This window comes from Scyliorhinus torazame, chromosome 9 (genome assembly GCF_047496885.1).
Source record: "Scyliorhinus torazame isolate Kashiwa2021f chromosome 9, sScyTor2.1, whole genome shotgun sequence".
Classification (NCBI taxonomy): Eukaryota; Metazoa; Chordata; class Chondrichthyes; order Carcharhiniformes; family Scyliorhinidae; genus Scyliorhinus; species Scyliorhinus torazame.
Window position 1 is genome coordinate 233,853,835 of NC_092715.1, and position 26,681 is coordinate 233,880,515.

General features: G+C 41.7%; 1 protein-coding gene across 18 annotated transcripts in view; it reads left to right on the plus strand.

The window, feature by feature from the left end:
- The window catches only part of LOC140429761 (multiple PDZ domain protein), a 488,055-nt gene that overhangs the window by 259,795 nt on the left and 201,579 nt on the right, over positions 1 to 26,681 (plus strand). For 16 of the 18 annotated variants that reach the window (XM_072517160.1, XM_072517164.1, XM_072517169.1 and 13 more), the window contains 2 exons: positions 4,651 to 4,692; positions 12,235 to 12,339. In XM_072517160.1, coding sequence (XP_072373261.1) covers positions 4,651 to 4,692; positions 12,235 to 12,339 — 147 coding nt within the window. The remainder of the gene's footprint in view (positions 1 to 4,650; positions 4,693 to 12,234; positions 12,340 to 26,681) is intronic. The other 2 variants (XM_072517163.1, XM_072517178.1) reach the window with 1 other exon arrangement.

The following is a 26,681-nucleotide window of genomic DNA, read 5'->3' on the forward strand; positions in this document are numbered from 1 at the left end:
AGCGAATAGTACCCATAAAAATATATCTTTCATCTTCATTTTTGAAAACACAATAATTCTTGCTAATGGATTGGAAATTAATTCATCCTTTGTTAGTTGTTGCATCTTATAAATAATTGATATTTTAAAAATGTACATAATGTCAATGGGGATATATTTTCTATTTTCATATTTTATGCAATAATGAATTATCCATCTTGTGTATATATAGTGTAACCTCCAGTAAATATAATGTTATTTCTGATAATGAGGAGCTGCAGTCATGGCATTAATAATCAGTATGTCCATGGTTTTCTTCCTGTGGTGATTATTTGAAAGAGTTACTGGGAGAAGCAAAAAACAGCAACTGAATTTGAGAAAATAGATTTTGGTAACTGTTATAACCTGCCTGCTTACCATTGGCTGGGGACTAATGACAATCCCACAATCCTGTGGGAGTATGAGCTTCCCCAATGAGGGGGGGCGGAGAAACCATGAGTAAACTCCAAGTATAAATACAGCTGGCCAGTTTAGGAAACAGCAGGAAGGAGTGTGCAGCAAGGGAAGTTGCTGCTGCTGTTATATATGCATGTTATTGTAAATAAATGTTATTACTTTGTATCCTTAAGCTCGTGCTGGATTCTTCATGGCCCTTACAAAAGTAACATGCAGTTTTTACAAAAAAAGACTATTGAAAGTTTAGGAACAAAGGCAGTAGATGGAGTTAAATAGAGATCAGTCACAATCTAATCAAATGGTGGAACAGATCTGAGGGACTGAATGCTGTACTTTCATAAAAGAGTGTAAAGGGATAACATTCTTACATAGAACAGGCCCTCGATGTTGTGCCGAGCTTTGTCCGAAACCAAGTTCAAGCTATCCCACTCCCCGTCAGTCTGGTGTGCTCCATGTGCCTATCCAATAACCGCTTGAAAGTTCCTAAAGTGTCCGACTCCACTATCACAGCAGGCAGTCCATTCCACACCCTAACCACTCTCTGAGGAAAGAACCTCGGACATCACTCCTATATCTCCCACCCCGAACCTTATAGTTATGCCCCCTTGTAACATCTACATCCACCCGAGGAAATAATCTCTGAACGTCCACTCTATCCCCCTCATCATCTTATAAGTCGCCTCTCATCCTCCTCCGCTCCAAGGAGAAAAGCCCTAGCTCCCTCAACCTTTCCTCATAAGACTTACCCTCCAAACCAGGCAGCATCCTGGTAAATCTCCTTTGCACCCTTTCCAATGCTTCCACATCCCTCCTATAGTGAGGTGACCAGAACTGCACGCAATACTCCAAATGCGGTCTCACCAGGGTCCTGAACACTTGCAGCATAACCCCACGGCTCTTAAACTCAAGCCCCCTGTTAATAAACGCAAACACATTATAGGCCTTCTTCACGGCTCTATCCACTTGAGTGGCAACCTTCAGAGATCTGTGGACATGAACCCCAAGATCTCTCTCTTCCTCCACACTCCTCAGAACCCTGCCGTTAACCCTGTAATCCACATTCAAATTTGTCTTACCAAAATGAATCACCTCGCACTTATCAAGGTTAAGCTCCATCTGCCATTTTTCGGCCCACTTCTGCATCCTATCAATGTCTCTTTGCAGCCTACAACAGCCTTCCACCTCATCCACTAATCCACCAATCTTGGTGTCATCAGCAAATTTACTGACCCACCTTTCAGCCCCCTCCTCCAAGTTATTGATAAAAATCACAAATAGCAGAGGACCCAGCACTGATCCCTGTGATACACCGCTGGTAACTGGTCACCAGTCTGAAAATTTTCCATCCACCACCACCCTCTGTCTTCTATGTGATAGCCAGTTACTTATTCAATTGGCCAAATCTCCCACTATCCCACACCTCCTTACCTTCTTCTTGAGCCGACCATGGGGAACCTCATCAAACGCTTCACTGAAATCCATGTATACGACATCAACTGCTCTACCTTCATCTACACACTTAGTTACCTCCTCAAAGAATTCAGTCAAATTTGTGAGGCAAGATCTTCACAAATCCGTGTTGACGATCCCGGATTAAGCTGCATCTTTCCAAATGGTCATTAATCCTATCCTTCAGGACCTTTTCCATTAACTTGCCGACCACCGAAGTCAGACTAACCGGCCTATAATTACCAGGGTCATTCCTATTCCCTTTCTTGAACAGAGGAACACCATTCTCCACTCTCCAGTCCTCTGGCACTATCCCCGTCGACAGTGAGGACCCAAAGATCGAAGCCAAAGGCTCTGCAATCTCATCCCTTGCCTCCCAAAGAATCCTAGGATATATCCCATCTGGCCCAGGGGACCTGTCGACTCTCAGGTTTTTCAAAATTGCTGATACATCCTCCCTCAGAACATCTACCCCCTCCAGCCTACCCGCCTGTATCACACTTGGTGAACACTTAAGAAAAGTATTCATTCAATGCCTCTCCTATCTCTTCTGACTCCATACACAAGTTCCCACTACTGTCCTTGACCGGTTCTAACCTCGCCCTGGTCATTCTTTTACTTCTCACATAAGAGTAAAAAGCCTTGGGGTTTTCCTTGATGCGACCCGCGAAGGACTTCCCATGCCCCCTCCTGGCTCTCCTGAGCCCTTTTTTTTTTTAGCTCATTCCTTGCTACCTTGTAACCCTCCAGCGACCCAACTGAACCTTGTTTTCTCATCCTTACATACGCTTCCTTTTTCCTCTTGACAAGACATTCAACCTCTTTTGTGAACCATGGTTCCCTCACACGGCCATTTCCTCCCTGCTTGACAGGGACATACCTATCAAGGACACGCAGTATTTGGTCCTTGAACAAGCTCCACTTTTCATTTGTGCCTTTCCCTGACAGTTTCGGTTCCCATCTTATGCTCCCTAATTCTTGCCTAATCGCATCATAATTACCCCTCCCCCAATTATAAACCTTGCCTTGCCGTATGACCCTATGCCTCTCCATTGCAATAGTGAAAGACACCGAATTGTGGTCACTATCTCCAAAGTGCTCTCCCACAAACAAATCTAACACTTGGCTCGGTTCATTACCCAGTACCAAACCAATGTGGCCCCACCTCTTGTCGGCCTATCCACGTATTGTGTCAGGAAACGCTCCTGCACAAACTGTACAAAAACTGCCCCATCCGAACTGTTCGACCTATAGGGGTTCCAATCAGTATTTGGAAAGTTAAAGTCACCCATGACAACTACCCTGAGACCTCCATACCTATCCATAACCTGCTTTGCAATTTCTTCCTCCACATCTCTATTACTATTTGGGGGCCTATAGAAAACTCCTAACAACATGGAGCAACGTATTCCACTTGCTGGAGGGTCGATAACCAGGATATACAAATTTAACAAGGAAAGACAGCAATTGATAGAGCACATACCTCTACCACACTATATTACCTCAACATTATTACAATTATGCAGCTCTTCAGTGAGGCTTTTCTCTCCCTGGTTGATGCGCTGTAATTATAAACGTTAAAAAAAAATTGTTTTGTTAAAGAGCTTACATCTCACTAAGGAGGCTTCATGCCTGTCCACATCCAACAACCTGTTCTGAAAACTCTGCTCACATTTTGACAACTGTCACAAATTCCACCACAGCAGGTGAGACAACCAACATCATTCTAAAACAAAGAACAATATTTTAAATCAAATAACCCACAATGTTCTTAACGAAAGCATCAATTCTCCCTAATTCCCAATTTGTTGGATGAATCCTTTAAAGAAAATTCAAGATCTGGACCTGCATCTTTGTCAAAAACTAATTCGTTCTTTTTGGGTGCAGACACTGCCCATCAATTCAATTTTGAAATGTGTTGTTTCCTCACAAACAAACTAACAGGCTAAAACAGGAGGTAATAAGGTGAGCAACAAAGGGCCAGAGATAGAAGAGGAAATGTTTTTTTTACCCAGTACGTTATGATCTGGAATGCATTGCCTGAAAGGGTGGTGAAAGCAGATGCTGCAATATAGGTACAGTGTTTCAATGCTGGAAACCTCAGGAATGAGTGTGTCAGATTTTGAATCCCGCTGGTTTTTGGACTGGTTCAGGTCAGGTGGTTTAGGCTAGCTCGGGTCAGGCGGATTGGGTCAAGATTTTATTTGGCCAATCTGAGAGTGAAAAGATTAACGCACAAAGCCAATCATCATTCAGGCATGCTACCATTCCAATGTGGTCGTACCTGGTAAGTTATTTTTCTCATTTAAAAAGAATATTTAATATGACATTTTCAGCTTATGAAATGTCGAGTTTGCAGACATCTCCAGTTTTTGGACAGCTGGATTTTAGACACTTTACCTGTAATTTTCAAAAGAGAAAAGGATATATATTTAAAAAGAAAAAGAATTGCAAGACTGGGATATAATGGAGCGGTATGGCACTAATTGGATAGCTATTTCCAGTACAAGCACATTGACAGAATGGATGCATCCTGTGCTGTATGATTCTATGTACAAAACTATAAAATGATTTAATTTTAGTATATATGGCATTAACCAGGCTAAATAAATTTTAAGTGCAGACAAAGCATTCCATTATTTTCATGTATGTATTAATAGTTCATATCTAGACTTTATTTAATGTGTGTGCATCTTTCATGAAATTAGCGCAATGTATGTGGCTCTAGTGTAAAAGATGCTGCGTCATATGCTTTTCACATTCTAGATCTCCTTGTGCACCTGGTGATGATCAATCCCCTTTTTATGTGTGAGTATTAGTGTGTTTTAAGACACTGCTGTGAGCATGTAGATCATGAAAGTTGATACAATGATAAATTATGTCTTATTAATAAACACAGCATGCTTTAATCATGTTTGTTTCACTTGTGAGATTTATCCAGATACATGTAATTTCAATCTTACAGTTCTAACTAAATTCCTTCACATTCAAAATTAGATTATTCAATACAGATTTCAAAGGTGGTGTATAATTGAGTCAGATGAGGGTAATCTGTCTATTTCATAGCTACTAAGGTTCAGGACCCAAAACTTTGCAAAAAGGAATATTTTGGCATATATCCTGCTATGCACCTGCTGGTATTCTGCACAGATGACCTGGTAGATTTTCCCAGTTGATTGGGGGTTTCTTGATTCCCAAGAAGGGTCGACATTGACTTTTTAAAAAATGTATTTTAATTGCATCCTCTTCAGGGGTTCAAGCCATCGTATGTCTTGTAAGGTACACCCAGTGTCATCAGATATACAAATGAAAATACTGTTGATGCTGAAAATATCTTACCTCTGCCTACCATCTGTTAGGTGTCACTGAATTTCAAGGTTCTAAAACTCAGAACTCAGGGTGTCCCCAATTTAGGAAGTCTCCAAAATAGGTTCTGGCCATAAGTCATCCTACGCTGAAAGTCTTGTGAAGGGAATCAGCAGCTCCACACTTACAATCTCATCAAGAAAGCTTTGCATTAGCGTTGGCTGGGAATATTTGGAATTACATTGGTTTGGGGTTCAAATGTTCAACCATATATCCAATTAATACCTTTCCTCTAAAGGCTTCACCATTTTAGGAAACAAATAAGAGTACTGTAATGCGGTTATTTTGCAGGACTAATCCAGATAATGTTAGTTGAAATCAAAGTGTATTATGAAGCTCACCTGACTATAACTTTTATGTTGAATTTGGCTAGGATGAGCGCAAGAGCCTTCACTTCATTAGACTTCCTCGGAGCATTTATCCAAACAAAGTTTATTATAAGAATGTAGTTAACATATATAAAACACAGCAGGAATGTGTTCTCAATTACAGACAGAAAGAAAAAACAACAGCTACAGTAATCTATGTATATAACTCTTAATGAATCCCCATTATTAACTGTTCCAATTCAAAACAAAATCCAAGAAACCAAAACCCCTTTAAGGCTGTGGCCCAGCACACTGTAATCTCACTTAAATGGGACCTTTCTCTGAGATCCAGCCTCCAACCAGCAGATTCAAAACTCCTTCCGGAAAGCAACTCTATCTTCAAAGTTACCAAGGCAGTTTGCCATACCCAATGTGCTTTCAGTTCCCTGGAACAGCTTTAAAATGAAAAGATGGAAACACTGCACTTCTTCAGCAGTCCAAAGCAACAAACCAAAACTGAAACCCAAACTAAACTCCCTCTCACCTGCCAGCCACAACCCAGCTCCACTCACAAATGATATCACTGAAGCTGTGCTACAAGTCATATGGTAAGACCAAACATTTCTTAAAGGGACACTCACATAGTACTTTCATGTGTCAGAAAATGATTTAATGCTTGAAATTACTTTTCTGTATGTCAAATGAAAAGGGTATGTTCTTCCATTCCATTCATTTGCCTTTATTTAACATGAGGAGGGCAGAAAGTTTGTTACTCTTCTGCAATGCCAATTTATTTTTTCCCATGCACTGAATGGAGCATTAATAACAGTTTCCTGCCTTTAAAATATCTAATACATTAGTACCAGTCATTTGATATCACTTACAGTTCCAAATCACTATCTCTTCTCATATTTTGTTTGCATTAAATTACACCCTCACAACCATGCGCCAATTTATGTTTTTCCCCTCACCCAACTCCAACCGAAAAGCTCCAGGTAATAGCAGACATCAATCAACATCCTGTAGCTGAAACTTGCTATCTTACCTTTATGTCAGTTGGAGTCCTTAACTATTTCAGTTTTTGTACCAATCTTCCAGGGTGGCACAGTGGTTAGCACTGCTTCTTCACACCGCCAGGGACCAGAGTTTAAATCCGACCTCAGGTGACTGTCTGTGTGGAGTTTGCACATTCTCCCTATGTCTGTGTGGGTTTCCTCCAGGTGCTCTGGTTTCCTCCCAAAATCCAAAGATGTGCAGGTTAGGTGGATTGGCCATGCTAAATTGCCCCTTAGGCTGAGGTTACAGGGAGAGAGATTGGGCTGAGGTAGGTTGGTCTTTTGAAATGGTCGGTGCAGACTCTTTCTGCACTGTCGGGATTCTATGATTCTATTCTATGAAAGCTCTACTTTCCAACTTCATCCTGACTTGTGCAACTTATTTTAAATTTTTTCCTTGTGTAGCTATGCAGATAGACTCATTTTCAATTGCACTGGAAGCATAGGTTGAAGTTAGAATTTGAAAGGCTTGTTTATAATTAAATCTCTCAATGCTGAATTAGCAGAGCAATAGCCACTAAGAGTGTACTGATATTACTTAATGTTAATCCAAAACTTTTAGCAAAATTATTTCACTGGAATGGAAGTGAAACTGGGGCGAATGCTGAGGGAAGTTGTTTAACTCAACTTCCTTTTCCCCTCACTTTCAGTATAATTTGGTCTTCATTTTTTGGCATAGATTTAAGGTTAAAAACAAATCAACTAGGTTATTTATGCCGATGAACAAAAGGCCACCAGGTATGTGACTTGACATCGTTTTCTCCACATGATGATTTCCCCAGTCTAAATTAAATCTGAAAAGTTTTAGCTATCATTTCACATTTCCTCCATTTTAATTTCTTTCTGCAAATAATTTATTTATTTTTAAACAAATAATTTATTTATTTTTAAACAAATAAGTTGATCACATCTAACCTAGGTAATCTAGTATTCCATTGTGAGCCTGGACAGTTGAGGCCCAATTGTTCACTCCCCAAGTTGGAATTCCTGACTCTCCAAACCTGACATGGGAGAAACTTCTCCGAATGACTTCCCCTTTCATTTGGGGAAGGGGAGGGGTGTGAGATTTTTAACTGGAACCTGGCTATTGCACCCTGGCGGGGCGGCGCAGTGTCTCACAGCACCAGGGACTCGGGTCCGATTCCCGGCTTGGGTCACTGTGCGGAGTCTGCACATTCTTCCCATGTCTGCGTGTGTTCGCTCCGGGTGCTACGATTTCCTTCCACATGTCCAGAAAGGTAGGCGAGTTGGACATTCTGAATTCTCCCTCTTATGTACCCGAACATGCGCTGTACTGTGTCAACGAGGGGATTTTCACAGTAACTTCATTGCAGTGTTAATGTAAGCCTACTTGTGACACTAATAAAGATTATTATTATTAAAAAGAAGCATGACTGAGGAAATCACAGGGGCTGCCAAGTGCAAAGTGGGATGTTTAAAAGTACCTCGGTGCTCTGGGACATCCCAGTTATCATGAAAACCGTAAGGCCCTCTCGTGTTCATCTCTTAGAACCCTCAGCTGCTCACATACTCCCCATGCCCCATCCATACCACTTGTAGACTCCAACATGCCTTCCCATGACCCATTATATCCCTATGCTAACTTATATCCCTCAGCCAAATCCAGGTTTACTACAGCCCCATTCAAATGTAGTGCCAACCCATGCTAACCCATGATGCTTCAACCACCATCTTTTGCCTTTTTACACTCCATCCCAACTCATCCAGTATCCACCATGGACACACCTCAGGAGCCATGCTGACGTACTCCCCATTCCAACTCACCCAGTATCCACCATGGGCATGCTGAGATAAAATAAAATAAAGTTCCAAGTATCTATTACAGACTTCACAATATATTGAAAAATCTCATTGATAAAATCCCATTCAGTACAATTCAATCCCTTCAAATACTTAATCCCTTATAAAAACATACATTTATATTCATAGCCTCACATTAAAAACAGCTAATCTCCTTATAACCACTTAGAGCTGTCAGTCAAACTGTGCACCTACAAGCCCCTCACTGTGTTAGTGATAGGTTGTTGAAGAATTATAACATCTTGGTGCTTTTTAAATTGCAAGCATTGATTTTCTTTTGAACTGTAGGCTTTATTTCCACCAAAATCTGAAGAGCAGGGGATTTAATTTACTTGACAGCTTGGCAGTGTAACAGACCTTATCCACTTTTTATACACACTATCATGTCTACTCTCAACAATCCCAATGTAGTAACTGACCAGTCCAATAGGATATCTGACCCGTCCAAAGAACAGCAGGTTTAGACCTTCAAAATTCATGAATCACACGAATTGTGACCTTGGTGACGAAAATTGCTTCTGAATAAACACGCTACACTTCTAAATGTGCAGTTGCCTCCCATGAACTGTTGACCTGTGATATATGTTCCCCCACCTGACCACAGTGAAAATGGTAGGTGTTAGATACTGGCACTGTGCTTCGCATTTGGTGATCGTTCGGCAGTTTAGTTAGGATGTGGAACCCTTCCATCTTTGCAATATTTCAAGCCTATGTATTGAAGTTTTTGCGGTACAGCTGTCATAGTTGAACACAAAGGTGAAATCTACACATGCACTTCCAGCTGAGGTCACAAAACAGCAATAAGAATAAATGTGCTGGAAATAAGAGCAAAGTTCTCCGCATTGTAAAGGGAAAATACAGGTTGATATTTTGATACTGCTCTTTTTCCTCATCACAAAATAAAACTCTATTCCACCATATGAAATGCTTTGGTTAATCTCTTATAGGAAGGAAGAATCAAGGTAACTGAAATTATTTGTATTCAACAGGGTGTGTTGCATGTTGAGGGTGGTGAATCTGTGGAACTCTTTGCCGCAGAAGGCTGTGGAAGCCAAATCACGGAGTATCTTTAAGACAGGGATACCTAGGTTCTTGTTAATAAGGGGATCAGGGGTTTTGGGGTGAAGGCAGGAGAATGGGTATGAGAAAAATATCAGCCATGATTGAATGGGAGAGCAGACTCGATGGGCCGGGTGGCCTATTTCTACTCCTATGTCTTATGGTCTTTATTGATAGATAGATAGATAGTCCATACAATCTATTTGTAAATTTCCCAGAAAAAGTACATATCAAAAGTGAAGGGTATCTGGGGAACTGGATTCTGGGCTACATATTTCTTAAAACTAACCATGATTCTGTTATTTCTTTGATTTCTGTGTGAACGCTTAGAATTGTATGTACGCTAACTTGAAATTCCGACACACCGAATACCTTACTGTTGCAATGAGAGCTGCAAATTGAATTCCTTTTGAAAAATAAATTACTGAATTGGACCAGTAGTTTATGAGCTTGCTTCCAGAACAATACAATCATTCGAAGTAGCAGTTCCATTTTGTGGTATGTCCACCCAAAAATGACAGGTAACTTTCCATTTGGCCAAAGGTATCAGTATTAACCAGATAAATAAATATATAGCAATCCAGCCTTGCATAAAGTATGCATCTATGAAATAATCATGCCAATAGAAACTTGTGGTAAACAGTTATGGACTATTCTGATTTTTTTCAATTGCTAGGTCCTATGAGTAGTCTCCTCTCCCCAGTTCATAAAGCCACTCTTACTTGGTCACTTACCCTCCCCTTTCCCTATTTCAATGAACATTGGGATCTTCTACTTTCCCTGATTCACAACCAGCCTATGCTGGTTTTCCTGTCACTGCTACTCAGTTTCTGTGTGGTGTGACTGTCCTGGGCGTTTGAATTCTGCTCAGTGGTACGACAAGATCAGCATTCAATTTGCCTGTGCACAGCAACACAGATAGGTGGCATGAGGAGCAAGTTGGGGGATGAATCTGATTTTCATTAGCTTTGCGAATCTTGCAAAAAACAATATTCAGTGTTTTGCCACACCTAGTAACCACTGTATTTGTGTGACATTGAAACAAGCAAACCTTTTACATTATTTTTAGATTTTAGTATCCAGTGATATTGTACCAGTGGAAACCTTTGGAAGAGTTGTGATTTGAGTAAAACTGAAGTGAACAAAGCTGGAATCGGTCAATACTGGTTTTGGAGAGCAAGGTTTAAAGGCTAGAAACAAATTGAAAAAGTGGGAAGAGGAGGGTAATAAAATATTTATGGGGGACATGATAAAGATAAGTTAGACTTTTTCTTATTAGTACAAAATTGAGTGCATTAGGTAGGATTTCAGGATCAAAGTGGTAAAAATCCGAATTTGACTTCTGAACCAACTTAGTCTAAATGCATGTAGGAAAAAAAGAAAAAACACTTCAGGGTATGTTCAGTTATAGCCATTGTGATATATAAGATCTTTAGTTCATAAATTAAGTTTGGCAAAGCTAGCTTCCTTTCTAAAATGAAGAAGAAACATATTTGTTTACTTTGAAATGCAGCTTCAAAATATTTGCATCTTTGTAGTTGGCCATACATTTCAGAATGGATATTATCAAGAATTAAATGCAGCGCCCGGGACCGGAGCTTGATTCCGGCCTTCTCTGTGTGGAGTTTGCGCATTATCTCCGTGGCTGCGTCGGTTTCCTTCAGATGCTCTGATTTCCACGCACAGTCCAAAGATGTGCAGATTTGTGGATTGGCCATGCTACATTTCCCCTTAATGTTGAAAGATGTACAGATTAGGTGGGGTGGTGAGGGAGTGAACCTAGGTAGGGTGCTTTTTCGGAGCATCAGTGCAAACTCAATAGGTCGAATGGCCTCCTCTGCACTTTAGGGATTCTATTATACTGTGATTGCCGATGTATTGATTGAAGTGTATCTGGATACAATCTCAAGTTTTATTTTGTATTCTTAAAACTAACCATGTTTCCCATTATTACTAATTTAACAAAGCCATAATCAGAGTTTTGTGTTTTTAAATCTAAATTATAGACTGCAAAACACAGTTAATGAAAATATGTCTTGAAAATGAGTTCTAATTATTTGGATTGATTCAAAGTCAATGGAATGCAGAAAAGTTAGAAAATGACCCCATCTTCATGTGGGGGAGAAACACAAAACATTCAAATTACTGGTTAGCTGATTGAACCTTTTTTATTTCTTTGATATTCTGCAGCTAAACAGATAAAAGATTTAAAGGGTCTAGACGAAGGAAAATGTTATGATCTGTTGCTTTTTAGTAATTTTAATAATTTTTTGAAAATATCACATCTGGGAATTCATTGCAGATTTTGTTTTGTTCTTATCTAACTTATTTAAAATCCTCATAATTTGAACAAAGAACTCAAGGAATACAAAATAAAAACCACTGCATGAATGGAAACTATGAGCCAATTAATCTTTGGTCTAAAAATATGGTCATGTTTGTATTTGTTTCTGATATCTTTATAAGCCTTAGAATTTATAGCTTGTTGATATGAAAACTACACTGAATAGTAACGTAGCAGAAATGTTTATGTTATAGATCAAAACAAAATCAGAATTTCCAAATCATTTTTTTTAGAGCCTTAAACTATTTCAGATATCCAAGTGGTCCTATTGAAGCAGTCAGCTCTTGATGGTCCTCGTGTTGCTTCGTACCTTCATGAAAATGGACTTGTAAAGCATGTGATTCTTTTATGGGTTTTTAAATTTTTTAACGCTTTTTTCTGCCTTATTCTGCTCTAGTGTCACATATGTACCTGCAGAGAATCTAGAAAAGTACAGGGCTATCGCGAGTCGAAAACATGAAGGAATTACCACAACTAATGTCTCATCACTGCTGCCTACCAGGTAACTCTGCGTTAATCTGTTGACTTTTGTGTGAATTTCTTTTTTAAATTTAGCGTAAGTTTACCTTTTCCGCAGTTCTCTTGGTGTTGCTCATTTTGAACCAACAGAAAGACACTTTTTAAGAATGCATGTTTTACTGAGAATATATCACATCTAATTTTGCTGCTAAAGTGGGACACTGAGCAGAGTTTTCCACTCCCGAGCAACGGGAATTGTGACGGGCAGGGGGCACAAAACGTTTTGACAGTGGGAAATTTATTTTGAACTATTTTCTCCCCGCTTTGATGGTGAGTTGTGTTTCCCACATGTTGAGAATCAGTTTTATTCATTTGCATCCCGTGAAAGTCATTAAAAGATCAACTCGCCGGAATTGCATTGCCCCTCCAAATTCTGTGCCCTGGGAGTAGATAATTAGAACAGACTGTTGGCCGACTGAATATAAGTGATGTGCACTTGAACGTCATCCACGACTTTGAGGTCTGTAGTGTTGCATTCTCCTGTTCAGGGGCCTCACATAACTTCACTCGAGTGCCATTCGAAAATTCCGCACCAAAGCTGGACACTGGGTGGGAAGGGTGGAGTGAAGGCAGGCTTATGGAGTAAGGGTATGGAGAGCGTCTGGGGAAAGTGGGGGAGGTGCAAAGGGGGGGGTGGGGGGGGGATCTGGTGGCGGTCGTGGGTCAAGGTGAGGTGAGATGGCAGGTTCAGGGTGAGAGTCTGGTAGTGGAGGCCTCATTGGGCTGGTTACACAGGGAGACAAGGTAGGTGGCTTGGATCACAGGAGGGGGCAGTGTCATGGTGGGCATGGGGACAGGAACAGGTATTGGATCTGAAGAGAGGGTGGCACGTGGAAGTGGATTGTGATTACACCCAGGGTGTCAGGGGGAGGTTCAAGCATAAGAGGAGAGGGGAGTGGTGATATTGGGCGGGTCTATATTGATGTGCGGAACGCGGTAGTGTGAGTCAGGGGAGGGTAATTTGACACTCAAACGCGTGGCACCACGGTTGGTTCTGCTGCAGAGGGGAGGGTTAATAAGTGTAACAGTGCAATAGTTATAGGGATTCAATTGTAAAGGGAATAGACACGCGTTTCTGTGGCCGCATACAAGACTCCAGGGTGGTATGTTGCCTCTGGTGCTAGGGTCAAGGATGTCTCGGGGCGGGTACAGGGTGAACAGCCAGTGGTCGTGGTACACATCGGTACAAACGACAAGGGATGAGGTCCTAAAAGCAGAATACGGGGAGCTAGGAAGAAAGTTAAGAAATCAACGTCAAAGGTAGTGATCTCAGGATTACTACCGGTGCCACATGCTAGTCAGAAATGACAGGATATATAGGATGAATACGTGGCTGGGGAGATGGTGTCAAGGGGAGGGTTTCAGATTCCTGGGGCATTGGGATCGGTTCTGGGGGAGGTGGTACCGGTACAAACTGGACGGGTTACACTTGGGCAGGACTAGAACTGATGTCCTAGGAGGGCTATTTGCAAGAGCAGTTGGGGAGGGTTTAAACTAATATGTCAGGGGGATGGGAATCTAGGCAAGAGTCCGAGAAAGAGGGAGCAAGGATAAAAAGAAAAGGTAGAAAAGTGATAGGTGGAGAAACCAAGTTCAAAATTCAAACAGGGCAATAGAGAAAAATATTGGGAGCAAGACAAACAATGTTAAAAAGACAAACTTAAAGACTCTGTGCCTAAATGCACAGAGCATTTGCAATAAAGTGGATAAACTAATCGCACAGATACGGAGACATGGCTGCAGGGTGACCAGGAATGGGAACTGAATGTCCCAGGGTTTTCAGTATTTAGGAAGGCTAGGCATAAAAGAAAAGATGGTGGTGTGGCACTGCTAGTTAAAGAGGAAATTAACACAGTAGTGAGAAAGGATATTAGCTCTGACAATGTGGAATCTGTATGGGTAGAATTGAGAAATACCAAAGGGCAAGAAACATTAGTGGGTGTCTTATATAGACCCCCAAACTGCAGTAGTGAGGTTGGAAATGGCATTAAACACAAAATTAGAGATGCATGTAATAGGGAATTTCTGTGCTCATCGGTGATTTTAATCTTCACATAGATTGGGCAAATCAAATTAGCCACAATGCCATAGAGGAGGAATTCCTAGAGTGTATACAGGATGGTTTTCTTGACCAATATGTGGAGGAACCAGCCAAAGAGCAGGCCATCTTAGACTGGGTACTGTGTAATGAGAAAGAAATTATTGCCTATCTGGCTGTGCGAGACCCTTTGGGGATGAGCAACCATAACATGATAGAATTTTTTATCAAGACGGTAAAAAAGTTAGTACGAGTGCAGTAGTTAATTCGGAGACTAGGGTACTGAATCTTAATAAAGGGAACTATGAAGATTTGAGGAGTGAGTTGGCCGTGATAGATTGGGGATAGTTACTTAAAGGGATGACGGTCGATAGGCAATGGCAAACATTCAAGGAACGCATGGGGGAACTACAGCAACTGTTCATTCCAATCTTTCACAAAAGCAAAAGGGGGTAAGAGGGCCAATCCATGGCTTACAAAGGAAATTAGAAATAGTATCCGATACAAGGAAGAAGCATACAGATTGACCAAGAAAAATAATAGGTCTGATGATTGGAAGCAGTTTAGAATTTATCAAAGAAGGACAAAGGGATTGATTAAGAAGGGGAAAGTATAGTACGAAAGGAAGCTTGCAGGGAACATAAAGACTGACACTAAGAGTTTCTACAGCTATGTGAGGAGAAAGAGATTGGTAAAGAGAAATTTAGGCCCCCTACAGACAGAAACAGGGGAATGCATAATAAGGGACAAAGAAATGGCTGAGCAATTGAATACATACTTTGTATGTCTTTACAAAAGAGGACACAAATCAGATACTAGAACTGCTGGAGAATGAAAGGTTTAGTGAGAGGGAAGAACTGAGGGAGATAGACATTAGTAGAGAAGTGATGCTGGGAAAATTGATGGGATTGATAGTGGATAAATACCCAGGGCCTGAGAATCTGCATTCCAGAGTGCTTAAGGAGGTGGCTCTGGAAATAGACGCATTGGTGGTCATCTTCTGGGATTCTATAGACACTGGAACTGTCCCTGCAGATGGGGGGGGGGGGGGGGTAGCTCACGTCACTCCGATATTCAAAAAGGGAGGTAGAGAGAAATCAGGGAATTATAGACCAATAAGCCTAACATTGGTAGTGGGGATAATGCTTGAATCCATTATCAAGGACTTTATAGCAAAACATTTAGAAAGTAGTTGCAGGATCAATCAGAGTCAGCATGGATTTATGAAGGGAAAATCATGCTTGCCAAATCTGTTGGAATTCTTTGAAGATGTAACCAGTACAGTTGACAAGGGGGAGCCAGTCGATGTGGTAATTTTGGACTTTCAGAAGGCGTTTGTCAAAGTTCTGCATAAGAGATTATTGTGCAAAATTAAAGCGCATGGGATTGGGGGAAATGTATTGAGGTGGATAGAAAATTGGTTGGCAGAGAGGAAACAAAGAGTTGGGATTAATGGGTCCTTTTTAATGCAAAGGATCCCAGGTATTCACATTATATATTACTGATTTAGCTGAGAGAACAAAATGTAACATCTCAAAATTTGCAGATGATACCAAGTTAGGTGGGAGGGTGAATCCTGCAGCATGATCTGGACCGTTTTGGCGAGTGGGCAAATCAATGGCAGATGCAGTATAATTTGGGGAAGTGTCAGGTTATTCACTTTGGAAGCAAAAACAGGAAGGCAGATTACTATCTGAATGGTTGTAAATTGGGAGAGGGGAGTGTGCAGCGGGACCTGGGTGTCCTTGTGCACCAGTCGCTGAAGGTAAGCATGCAGGTTCAGCAGGTGGTAAAGAAGGCTAATGGTATGTTGGCCTTCATTGGTTTACTAGACTGATTCCAGGGATGGTGGGACTGTCGTATGAGGAGAGATTGACTAGGTTGGGATCGTTCTCGTTGGAGTTCAGAAGAATGAGGGGATCTCATAGAAACTTATAACATTTTAACGGGACTAGACAGGGTAGATGCAGGGACGATGTTACCAATGATGGGTGTGTCCAGAACCAGGGATCACAGTCTGAGGATTCAGGGTAAACCATTTCGGACAGATATAAGGAGACATTTCTTCAAGAATGGTGAGCCTGTGGAATTCATTACCACAAGAAGTAGTTGATGCGATAACTTTGAATATATTCAAGAGGCGGCTGGGTATAGCACTTGGGGAGGATGGGATCAAAGGCTATGGGGAGAAAGCAGGATTAGGCTATTGGGTTGGGTGATCAGCCATGATTGTGATGAATGGCAGAGTAGGCTCAAAGGGCCAAAAGGCCTCCTCCTGCTCCCGTCTTCTATGTATGACGTGCACCATTTTTTCAAATTGTGTTGACCATGCAGTCAGTGAGGTCCCTTGAGGTGGTAACAAACTACTTTCCGGTTCAAGGCCAGCACTAGTGGTCAATTAAAGGAACACCCTAACAATTAAGAGGCAATTGGGTGTTAAGAAGATGCTTACTTTTCTTCTCTTTTCTGTGGCGGAGCCCACATTGTAGCAGTTTTGTTTCTTCATCGTGAATTTCATAACATTGAGATCCCAGCAGGGTGTGACATTGCCATTCATTCTATGCCAGAGGCAGATGTGAAGGGAGGGAGGAAGGTGGAATGCCTCCAAGGGGCATGGCTGGTGGAAGGCAGTCAACTCATGACTCCAAACGTCCATTCTCTTGGGTGTATGGTCATGGCTGACGGTGAATATGTTGATTAGTCTTTCTATGCTGCCATGGCAATGGTCTCTCTGTCTAGAGCCTTGAGTATAGTAGAGACTAGCAGAAAAGTGTCCTTGTAAGGTTTCCTGCAGACTGTAACATCCATATTAGAATTTGTATGGATCCCAAAGATCTAAATAAAAACATACTTAGGGAACATTATCCTATTCCCAAAAGAGAATAAATTACGTCGGAAATGTCGAATGCGCGAATTTTCACAAAGTTGGACGCAGCTGAAGCTCGAGGACTCCAGCAAGCTACTGTGTACATTCAGGGCGCCTTTTGGAAGGTACTGCTTTAATAGAATGCCCTTCGGGATCATCTCTGTCTCAGATTTTTCAGCGAGTTATGGAACAAATGACTGAAAACATAGATGGTGTTCAAGTCTATGTGAACGACATCGTTATATGGTCAACCACTGAGGAAGATATATGCAAGGCTAAGGAAAGTATTTCACCAAAAACATCAATGTCGTTTAAAATTGAACTAGTCTAAATGCACATTTGCCACCTAGTCGTTAAAACTTTTAGGTGACAGCATCTCAGCTAAAGGTGTCAGACCGGATGAATAAAAGATAGAAGCAATACAACAAATGCGGCAACCTAACCAAAAGACAAGAAAACTACTTGGGTTTCTTGGATTTGTAAATTTCCTCGGGAAATTCATCTCCAACTTACCTTCAAGAACTGTTGCTCTGCGAAACGTGATCAGAAAAAATACTGATTTTGAGTGGACTCCACGTGATCATGCAGAATGGCTGGACCTCAAACAACAATTCATCAAAGCTCCTAGTTTAAATTTCTTCGATCCAACTAAATCTACAAAAATCTTGACAGATGCAAGTGCAGTTTTACTTCAGCAAGACGACCAGCCCAATCTGATTCCAATGGCATACGCATCTAGAGCGATGACCGCCACAGAGTGCAGGAATGCACAAATAGAAAAAGAATGTCCAGGACTAGTAACAGGCATCACTAAGTTTCATAATTATGGCCCACCTAAGTTCATAGTTGAGACTGATCATCGACCTCTAGTAAATATCATCGAGAAAAGCCTCAATAATATGACTACAGAGAATGATGATGAAGTTGAGGAGGTATGATTTTACATTAATCTATACTCCTGGTAAAGGTCAAAGATCTCGTAATTGCAGATACACTTTCAAGATCTATAAATACTGAGAATCTATCATTTGAATCCCATCAACGACGTAGAAGCTCAGCTGCAGTTATATAGAGAAACACTTGCTGCATCAGATGAAAAGCTGAAGCGGATAAGTGAAGAAACACAAAAAGACGTGTTTAGAGTTACCAATCATCTACTGCATGGGTGGCCAAAGGACACTCCTCAGTATCAAAGTATTCAAGCAGAATTTACTGTGGTAAATGGTATACGATTAAGAAATGACAGGATTTTTATTCCGTCAAATCTCGGGTCAGAAATGCCAAGCAAATTTCATGAAGGCTATCTCGGCATCGAGATGTGCAAATCAAGAGCAAGGCAAGCTGTGTATTGGCCGGGTAGAAACAAAGACATCGCAGAAATGATAATGTTATGTTCGACATGTCAAAAGCATCAACCAGCATAATGCAAAGAAATACTACAACAACATGACAAAGTAGGCATTGACTTGTTCCATGCAAGTGGAAAAGACTGTTCTTGTCATTGATTATTATCCCAACTTTCCGGAAGTAATGAGACTACCTGATCTCACCTCTGTAGCAGTGATCAAAGCGTATAAATAAATTTTTGCGAGACATGGCATTCCGCAAACTGTTATATAGAACATAGAAAAGTACAGCACAGTACATGCCCTTCAGCCCACGATGTTGTGCCGACAATTTATCCTAATCTAAGATCAACCTAACTTACACCCCTTCAATTTACTGCTGTCCATGTGTCTGTCTAAAAGTCACTTAAATGTCCCTCATGACTCTGACTCCACCACCTCTGCTGGCAGTGCATTCCACCCCCCCCCCCCCCCCATTCTCTGTGTAAAGAACCTACCTCAGTCATCTCCCCTATACCTTCCTCCAATCACTTTAAAATTATATCCCCTCGTGACAGCCATTTCCACCCTGGGGAAAGGTCTCTGGCTATCCACTTTATCCATGCCTCTCATCACCTTGTACACCTCTATCAAGTCACCTCGCTTCCTTCGCTCCAGTGAGAAAAACCCTAGCTCCCTCAATCTTTCTTCATAAGACATGCCCTCCAGTCTAGGCAGCATCCTGGTAAATCTCCTCTGTACCCTCTCCAAAGCATCCACATCCTTCCTATAATGAGGCAACCAGAACTGGACACACTATTCCAAGTGTGGTCTAACGAGAGTTTTATAAAGCTGCAGCAAAACCTCGCGGCTCTTAAACTCAATCCCCCTGTTAATGGAAGCCAACACACCATACGCCTTCTTACCAACCCTATCAACCTGGTGGCAACTTTGAGGGATCTATGTACCTGGTCCCCAAGATCCCTCTGTTCCTCCACACTTCCAAGAATCCTGCCTTTAACCCTGTCTTCAGCATTCAAATTCGACCTTCCAAAATGAATCACTTCACATTTATCAAGGTTGAACTCCATCTGCTACTTCTCAGCCCAGCTCTGCATCCTGTCAATGTCCTGCTGTAACCTGCAACAACCCTCAACACCATCTACAACTCCCCCAACCTTATTGTCATCGGCAAACTTACTAACCCACCCTTCCACTTCCTCATCCAAGTCATTTATAAAAACCACAAAAAGCAGAGGTCCTTGAACAGATCCTGGCGGGCCACCACTGGTCACCGACCTCCAGGCGGAATACTTTCCATCCACTACCACTCGCTGTCTTCTTTCGGCCAGCCAATTCTATATCCAAACAGCCAAATTTCCCTGTATCCCATGCCCCCTAATTTTCTGAATGAGCCTACCATGGGGAACCTTATCAAATGCCTTACTGAAATCCATATACACCACATCCACTGCCCGACCTTCATCAATGTGTCTCATCACATCCTCAAAGAATTCAGAGAGGCTTGTGAGGCATGACCTGCCCCTCACAAAGCCATGCTGACTATCTTTAATCAAACTATGTTTTTCTAAATAATCATAAATCCTATCTCTCAGAATCCTTTCCAATATTTTGCTCACCACAGACGTAAGACTGATGGGTCTGTAATTCCCAGAGATTTCCCTATTCCCTTTCTTGAACAGGGGAACAACATTCGCCTCCCTCCAATCATCCGGTACTACTCCAGTGGAGAGTGAAGAGGCAAAGATCATCGCCAACGGCGCAGCAATCTCCTCCCTCGCTTCCCGTCGTAGTAACCTTGGGTATATCCCGTCAGGCCCAGGGGACTTACCTATCCTGATGTTTTTCAAAATTTCCAGCACATCCTCCTTCTTAATATCAACTGTTTGAGTCTATTAACCTGGTTCACACTGTTCTCATGAGCAACAAGGTCCCTCTCTCTCATGAATACTGAAGCAAAGTATTCATTTAGGGCTTCCTCCATCTCCTCAGACTCTAGGCACAAGTTCCCTCCACTATCCCTGATCGGCCCTACTCTCACTCTGATCATCCTCTTATTTCTCAAATGTAGAATGCCTTGGGGTTTCCCAAATCCTTCCCGCCAGGGCTTTTTCATGCCCCCTTCTATCTCTCCTCAGTCCATTTTTGAGTTCCTTCCTGGCTACCGTGTAACCCTCTAGAGCCGAGTCAGATCCTTGTGATGAATGTGATATAAAATAGTTACTTTAGAGATATTAGTTAATGTAATGTAGAGGTAGGCCAGTCTAATTCTGGTGAGTTCACAGACAAAGGATTTCAGACCGCATGGCAAAGCAAGGAAGCGGTGTGTCCACCAAAGGAGGAGAAAAGGATGCTGGGTAATAGGGGGCCAGAGGAAGGGATTGGAAGTGAGCCAATCAGAATATATCAACAGGTCAGGCGGGGTATAGGATGACCTATGGGAATCGTGTATGTGAAACTTGATGCCATTTGAATGTATCAGTAGAGACTCCTTTGTTCTACAGACTCACTTGATTCCAGAAGTGTACGAAGCAGGATGTGCTTTGTGCTACTGTGAACTGAGTAAAGCTTGCAAGCTAAATAAAATAACTAATGCTGTACCTGCAAATCCATCTCGACTTTTATTGAGGCCAGACTGACGGGTAAAGAAATTTGGGATTTGACACTTGCTTCCTCAACCTTACGTAAGCTTCCTTCTTCTACTTGACTAGAAGCTCCAATTCTCTTGTCATCCAAGGCTCCTTCCTCGTCTCAGTGGGACAAAACTATCCAGCACTCGCAGCAAGTGCTTCTTAAACACCCCCACATTACTGTTGTGCATTTCCTCAAGAACAAATGTTCCCATATTATGCTCCTGTCTAATAGCAGTATAATTTCCCCTCCGCCAATTAAATACCTTCCCATACTGTCTGTTTCTATCCCTCTCCATGACTATGGTAAAGGTCAAGGAGTTGTGGTCGCTGTCACCGAAATGCTCTCCCACCGAGACATCTGACACCTGGCCTGGTTCGTTGCCGAGCACCAAGTCCAATATGGCCTCTCCCCTAGTCTGCCTATCTACATATTGAATCATGAATCCTTCCTGTACACACCTGACAAAATCTGCTCCATCCAAACCATTTGCACCAAGGAGGTTCCAGTTAATATTAAGGAAGTCGAAGTCACCCATGACAACAACAACTCTGTTACTTCTGCACTTTTCTAAGATCTGCCGCCCAATCTGTTCCTCCCTCTCTATGCTGCTATTGGGGGGTCGATAGAAAACTCCCAATAAAGTGACTGATCCTTTCTTGTTTCTAACTTCCACTCATACTGACTCAGAAGACAAACCCTCCTCAACTACCTCCTTTTCTGCAGCTGTGGTGCACTCCCTAATTAACAGTGCCACTCCCCCTCCTCTCTTACCTCCCTCCCTATTCTTCTGAAAACATCTAAACCCCGGAACATGTAACAACCATTCCTGCCCCTGTGAAATCCATGACTCCGTAATGGCCATAACATCGTAGTTCCAAGAACTGATCCATGCTCTAAGTTCATCTCCCTTATTCACAACTCTCCTTGCATTGAAACAGACACACTTTAACACATACCCCTGAGTGCAACTTTGCCCTATCAACTGTCTATCCTTCCTCACAGACTTGCTGCATACTATTTCTGCCTGTTCAACAGCTACCCTGACAGTTATATCAGATAATCGTCCGTGCTTTGCAAGCTGGGAGTGGACAGAATATTCTAGAGCATATAACTTCAATCACAATACTTCCAGTCCCCATTTTCCACAATCAAATGAAAAAGTGGAAAAAGGTGTACATATTGTGAAGCAATTGTTAAGCAAAGCAAGAGATTCTCAATTGGATTTTTACTTGGCTTTACTATCATACAGCGCCTCGCCAGCTCAAATGTTGTACAATCGTGCAATTAGAACAACATTACCAAATATTCATGTTGGTGATCCAGATCAATTGGGTTTGCAGTAAAGAATCCAACAGAAACGTGAAAAACAACAAAGTTACTATGACAGGCACGCAAAACCACTGAAATCTCTCACAGCAGATCACACTCACAGCAGATCACATTGTTAGAATCAGATGTCCTGATGGAGGATGGTCTGATACTGCTATGGTTATTCGGCAAATATCACCGCGCTCCTACCTCAAAACTGCAGAAGGTGGACTGATTAGAAGGAACAGGCGTGACATTTTAAAAGTGCACGTTCGTCAACCTATCTTTCCAAATTTGAATCTAAACCAATCTATAAAGCAGCCTGTGAATATCAAACAACCCGCTGAAAATGAACAGCAGGACATTAAAATGTTGGCTTCTCCAATCAAATTGAGAAGATCTACTAGACGTAGGAGGAAACCGAATCATTTGAATTTATGAACATTTGACTGATTGATTCATAAAAAATGTACAATGTATTACAGAATTAGATAGAGAATCTGGTGAACTGGTGCGACGACAATAATCTCTCCCTCCCAAGGTCAACAAAACGAATGCATCAACTTCAAGAATCATAGAGGAGAACATGCCCATCTACATCAATGAGAACGAAGTAGAAAGGGTCGAGAGCTTGACGTTTTTAGGTGTCCAGATTACTAGTAACCTGTCCTGGTCTCCCCATGCCGACATTATAGTTAAGAAAGCCCACCAATGACTGTATTTTCTCAGAGGACGAAGGAAATTTGGCATGTCAGCTACGACTCTCACCAACTTTTACAGATGTACCATTGAAAGCATTCTTTCTGGTTGTACCACAGCTTGTTATGGTTCCTGCTCTGCCCAAGACTGCACGAAACTGCAAAAGGTTGTGAATGTACCCAATCCATCACGCAAACCAGCCTCCCATTCATTGACTGTCTGTCTGTCGCACTGTCTGTGCGGAGTCTGCATGTTCTCCCCGTATGTGCGCCGGTTTCCTCCCACAGTCCAAAGATGTGCGGGTTAGACGGATTGAACATTCTGAATTGCCCTTAGTGTTCAAAAAGGTTAGGAGGAGTTACTGGGTTATCGGATAAAGGGAATAGGGTGGAGGTGTGAAGCTTAAGTGGGGTGCTCTTTCCAAGGGCCGGTGCAGACTCGATGGGCGGAATGGCCCCCTTCTGCACTGTAAATTCTATGATTCTATGACTTTGCCTATAAATCCTGCTGCCTTGGAAAGGCAACCAGCATAATTAAGGACCCCACGCACCCCGGACATACTCTCTTCCACCTTCTTCTGTCAGGAAAAAGATACAAATGTTTGAGGTCACATACGAACCGATTCAAGAACAGCTTCTTCCCTGCTTCCATCAGACTTTTGAATGGACCAACCTCGTATTAAGTTGATATTTTCTCTACATCCTAGTTATGACTGTAACATTACATTCTGTAGTCTCTCCTTCCTTCCCTGTGCATGGTATGTGTTTTCTGTATAGCATGCAAGAAACAATACTTTTCACTGTATACTAAGACATGTAACAAAAATAAATCAAATCATATCATTTCCTATGTGCAGTTTTCTTCATGTATATAGAAAAGTGTAACACAAAAAAGGGGATGTAGTGATCTCTGTATATGTCAATACATGATTAGTTAATGTGCAGTCAGTACAGACAGATGATCACTAGATGGCAACACTAACAGGACCTATATAAGGAGTTTCCGCTCTTTCTGCAGGTTAGTGTGTGTGTAGTGCAGCTAGAGTAAAGACGTGACAGGTCAGAGTGTCGTGTATTATCATAATTGTGAGTTTAATTAAATCTTAGTTAATTATATTACTAGTCAAAGTATTAAAGTGAAAGAACTCAAGCATATTATTTTCTTACTCTAAATAATTTGTCTTCAACTGAAAGACAAGTTAAATACAACTCGGCAAGACAAATGAGTAATATGTATATTACATTTCTGTAATATAACAAAGGGCATGTTCACTTAATGTATCACTTCAATCAATTCACACATCCATGAGGCATCGATGATGCAGGCTTCAGGCAAACCTACCTTGGTAATGGTTCTCATCCAGATGCGAAGGTTCCATCGCAATTTGATGTAGGGCTATGAGGAGCAGGGGTCTAAATAGCAAGAGGCAGCAGAACCTCTAAGGTCAAGGTGCTTTAGAAGATAGACCACTTCAAGGGAGATTAACTAGGGCTGTATCACCAGCGGTGCTCTTATCTAGAGATGAACGGAAGTAAGTGCCCTTGTTTCTCCATGATTATCATAGATTATCATAGAATTTACAGTGCAGAAGGAGGCCCATCGAGTCTGCACCGGCTCTTGGAAAGAGCATCCCTACCCAATGTCAATACCTCCACCCTATCCCCATAACCCAGTAACCCCACCCAACACTAAGGGCTGATCTGGGTGTCCTTGTGTATCACCAGCTTAGACTATCAATGTAATCCTCACACAGAGCTTGTAGAAGGTCTCTCACCACTCTGTGAATGGTTCCAGGATGGGGTTGCTCATATCTGCAAGCTTCTACAGTGTGAACTGTGTCACAAGGCCTTGGAGGCGCAATACAGAGCTCCTGGCCACAATAAATTAAGTGTGCGCAGGTGAGTTTTAAATATGGTAAAAAATAGAAAAAGCAGCTGAACCATCATTATTCTAGTTCAAGTCAGATGGGAGGAGAAGGCCTCAGCCTGTCTGAAGCAGAGACCCCCAGTTTGTCACAACAATATATAGGCAGGCAGCTGGGCTGTTCCCAATGCCTCTGGCTACCTGGAATTCGATGGAAAATTTCCAGTCAACCTTTGACAATAGGCGCTAATAAACCTTTAAATGTCTTTAATTGGCTATCTGCAACTTACCATTGATGGGAGACAGCAAAATTCCACACCTCCATGCTTGCTTCCTGTGGGGTCTAAAAGATTTTTCTTATGTCTGGTTTCAAATCATGTTATTATGTCTTGAGAACATAAACACTAATATGTTCTTTCATTTGTATCTTTGCAACACTGGGTGCAAAAGATGCCTGTATCTCCAATGTTTTGTGTTGTTGATGTGGAGATGCCAGCGTTGGACTGAGCTGAGCACAGTAAGAAGTCTTACAAAACCAGGTTAAAGTCCAACAGGTTTGGTTCGAATCATTAGCTTTCGGAGCACAGCTCCTTCCTCGGGTGAATGAAGAGGTGGGTTCCAGAAACATGTATATAGACAAAGTCAATAGACTTTAATCTGGTGTTGTAAGACTTCTTATTGTGTTGTTGAGGCTTGGGATGAGGGGATTTGAGCTTTAAAAGCTCAGATTCTAAAAGTAATTGATATTCTTGGGCAATTAGTCTCCAAACGAAAGGAACAACATTTTTGAAATTCATCATGTGCTTATAATGCCAACCCACTTAAGTAGCAGCCAGGCTTGCTGTGAAATCTCATCCCATCTAGCTGAGATGAGAATCCCAGTTGGACCATTTCTTGTGCAGGAATTGGTGAAAGTTGTGCCCAAAAGCCTTCTGGAGCAATCTCCGGACTGCTGGCTCTAAAATTTCAATGACATAAATTCTTCTCCCATGATTCCCTCCTTCCTTTACTCTTGATCTCTCAACTCCAACTTGGCCCCCAAGGGAACTGGCATTGTTAATAGTTCCCTTTTTTCTAGCTTTGCCCTTCTAAACCAATGTTATTATCCATTCCCCCTGCCCCATACTCAAAAGATCCACGCTTGGTTTATCCACCCTCTCAAATTATCGTTCTACCTCCAATTTTAAAGGCTCTTTAAGGCTCTTGAAGATATGGTTCTGAGCTCCATAGTATCTCTACTGAAACTCAATAATAAAATCTAATCAGTTTGATCTCTGCCCTTCTCGCCCTGAAATTGTTGGAACCATAGTATGTGGCTGATTAGATGCATTTTCCTCCTTTGTCCTGCTCCAGTTGTTACGCCGCCCTGTGCAAATGCAGGGTTAATTCCAGCCCCACGTGCCCCTGAGTTACAACACAGGTGAATTAACCGATAATTCTTATTAAAATCCCAAGGTCTTTGACCCTTGGCTGCCCTTTAATTGCAGTCACCAGGTATGCAAGTTGAAATACAATTACTGTTTATTTATATTGAGAACTATCATGAAATAAGCAGTAAATACAGTCAGAAA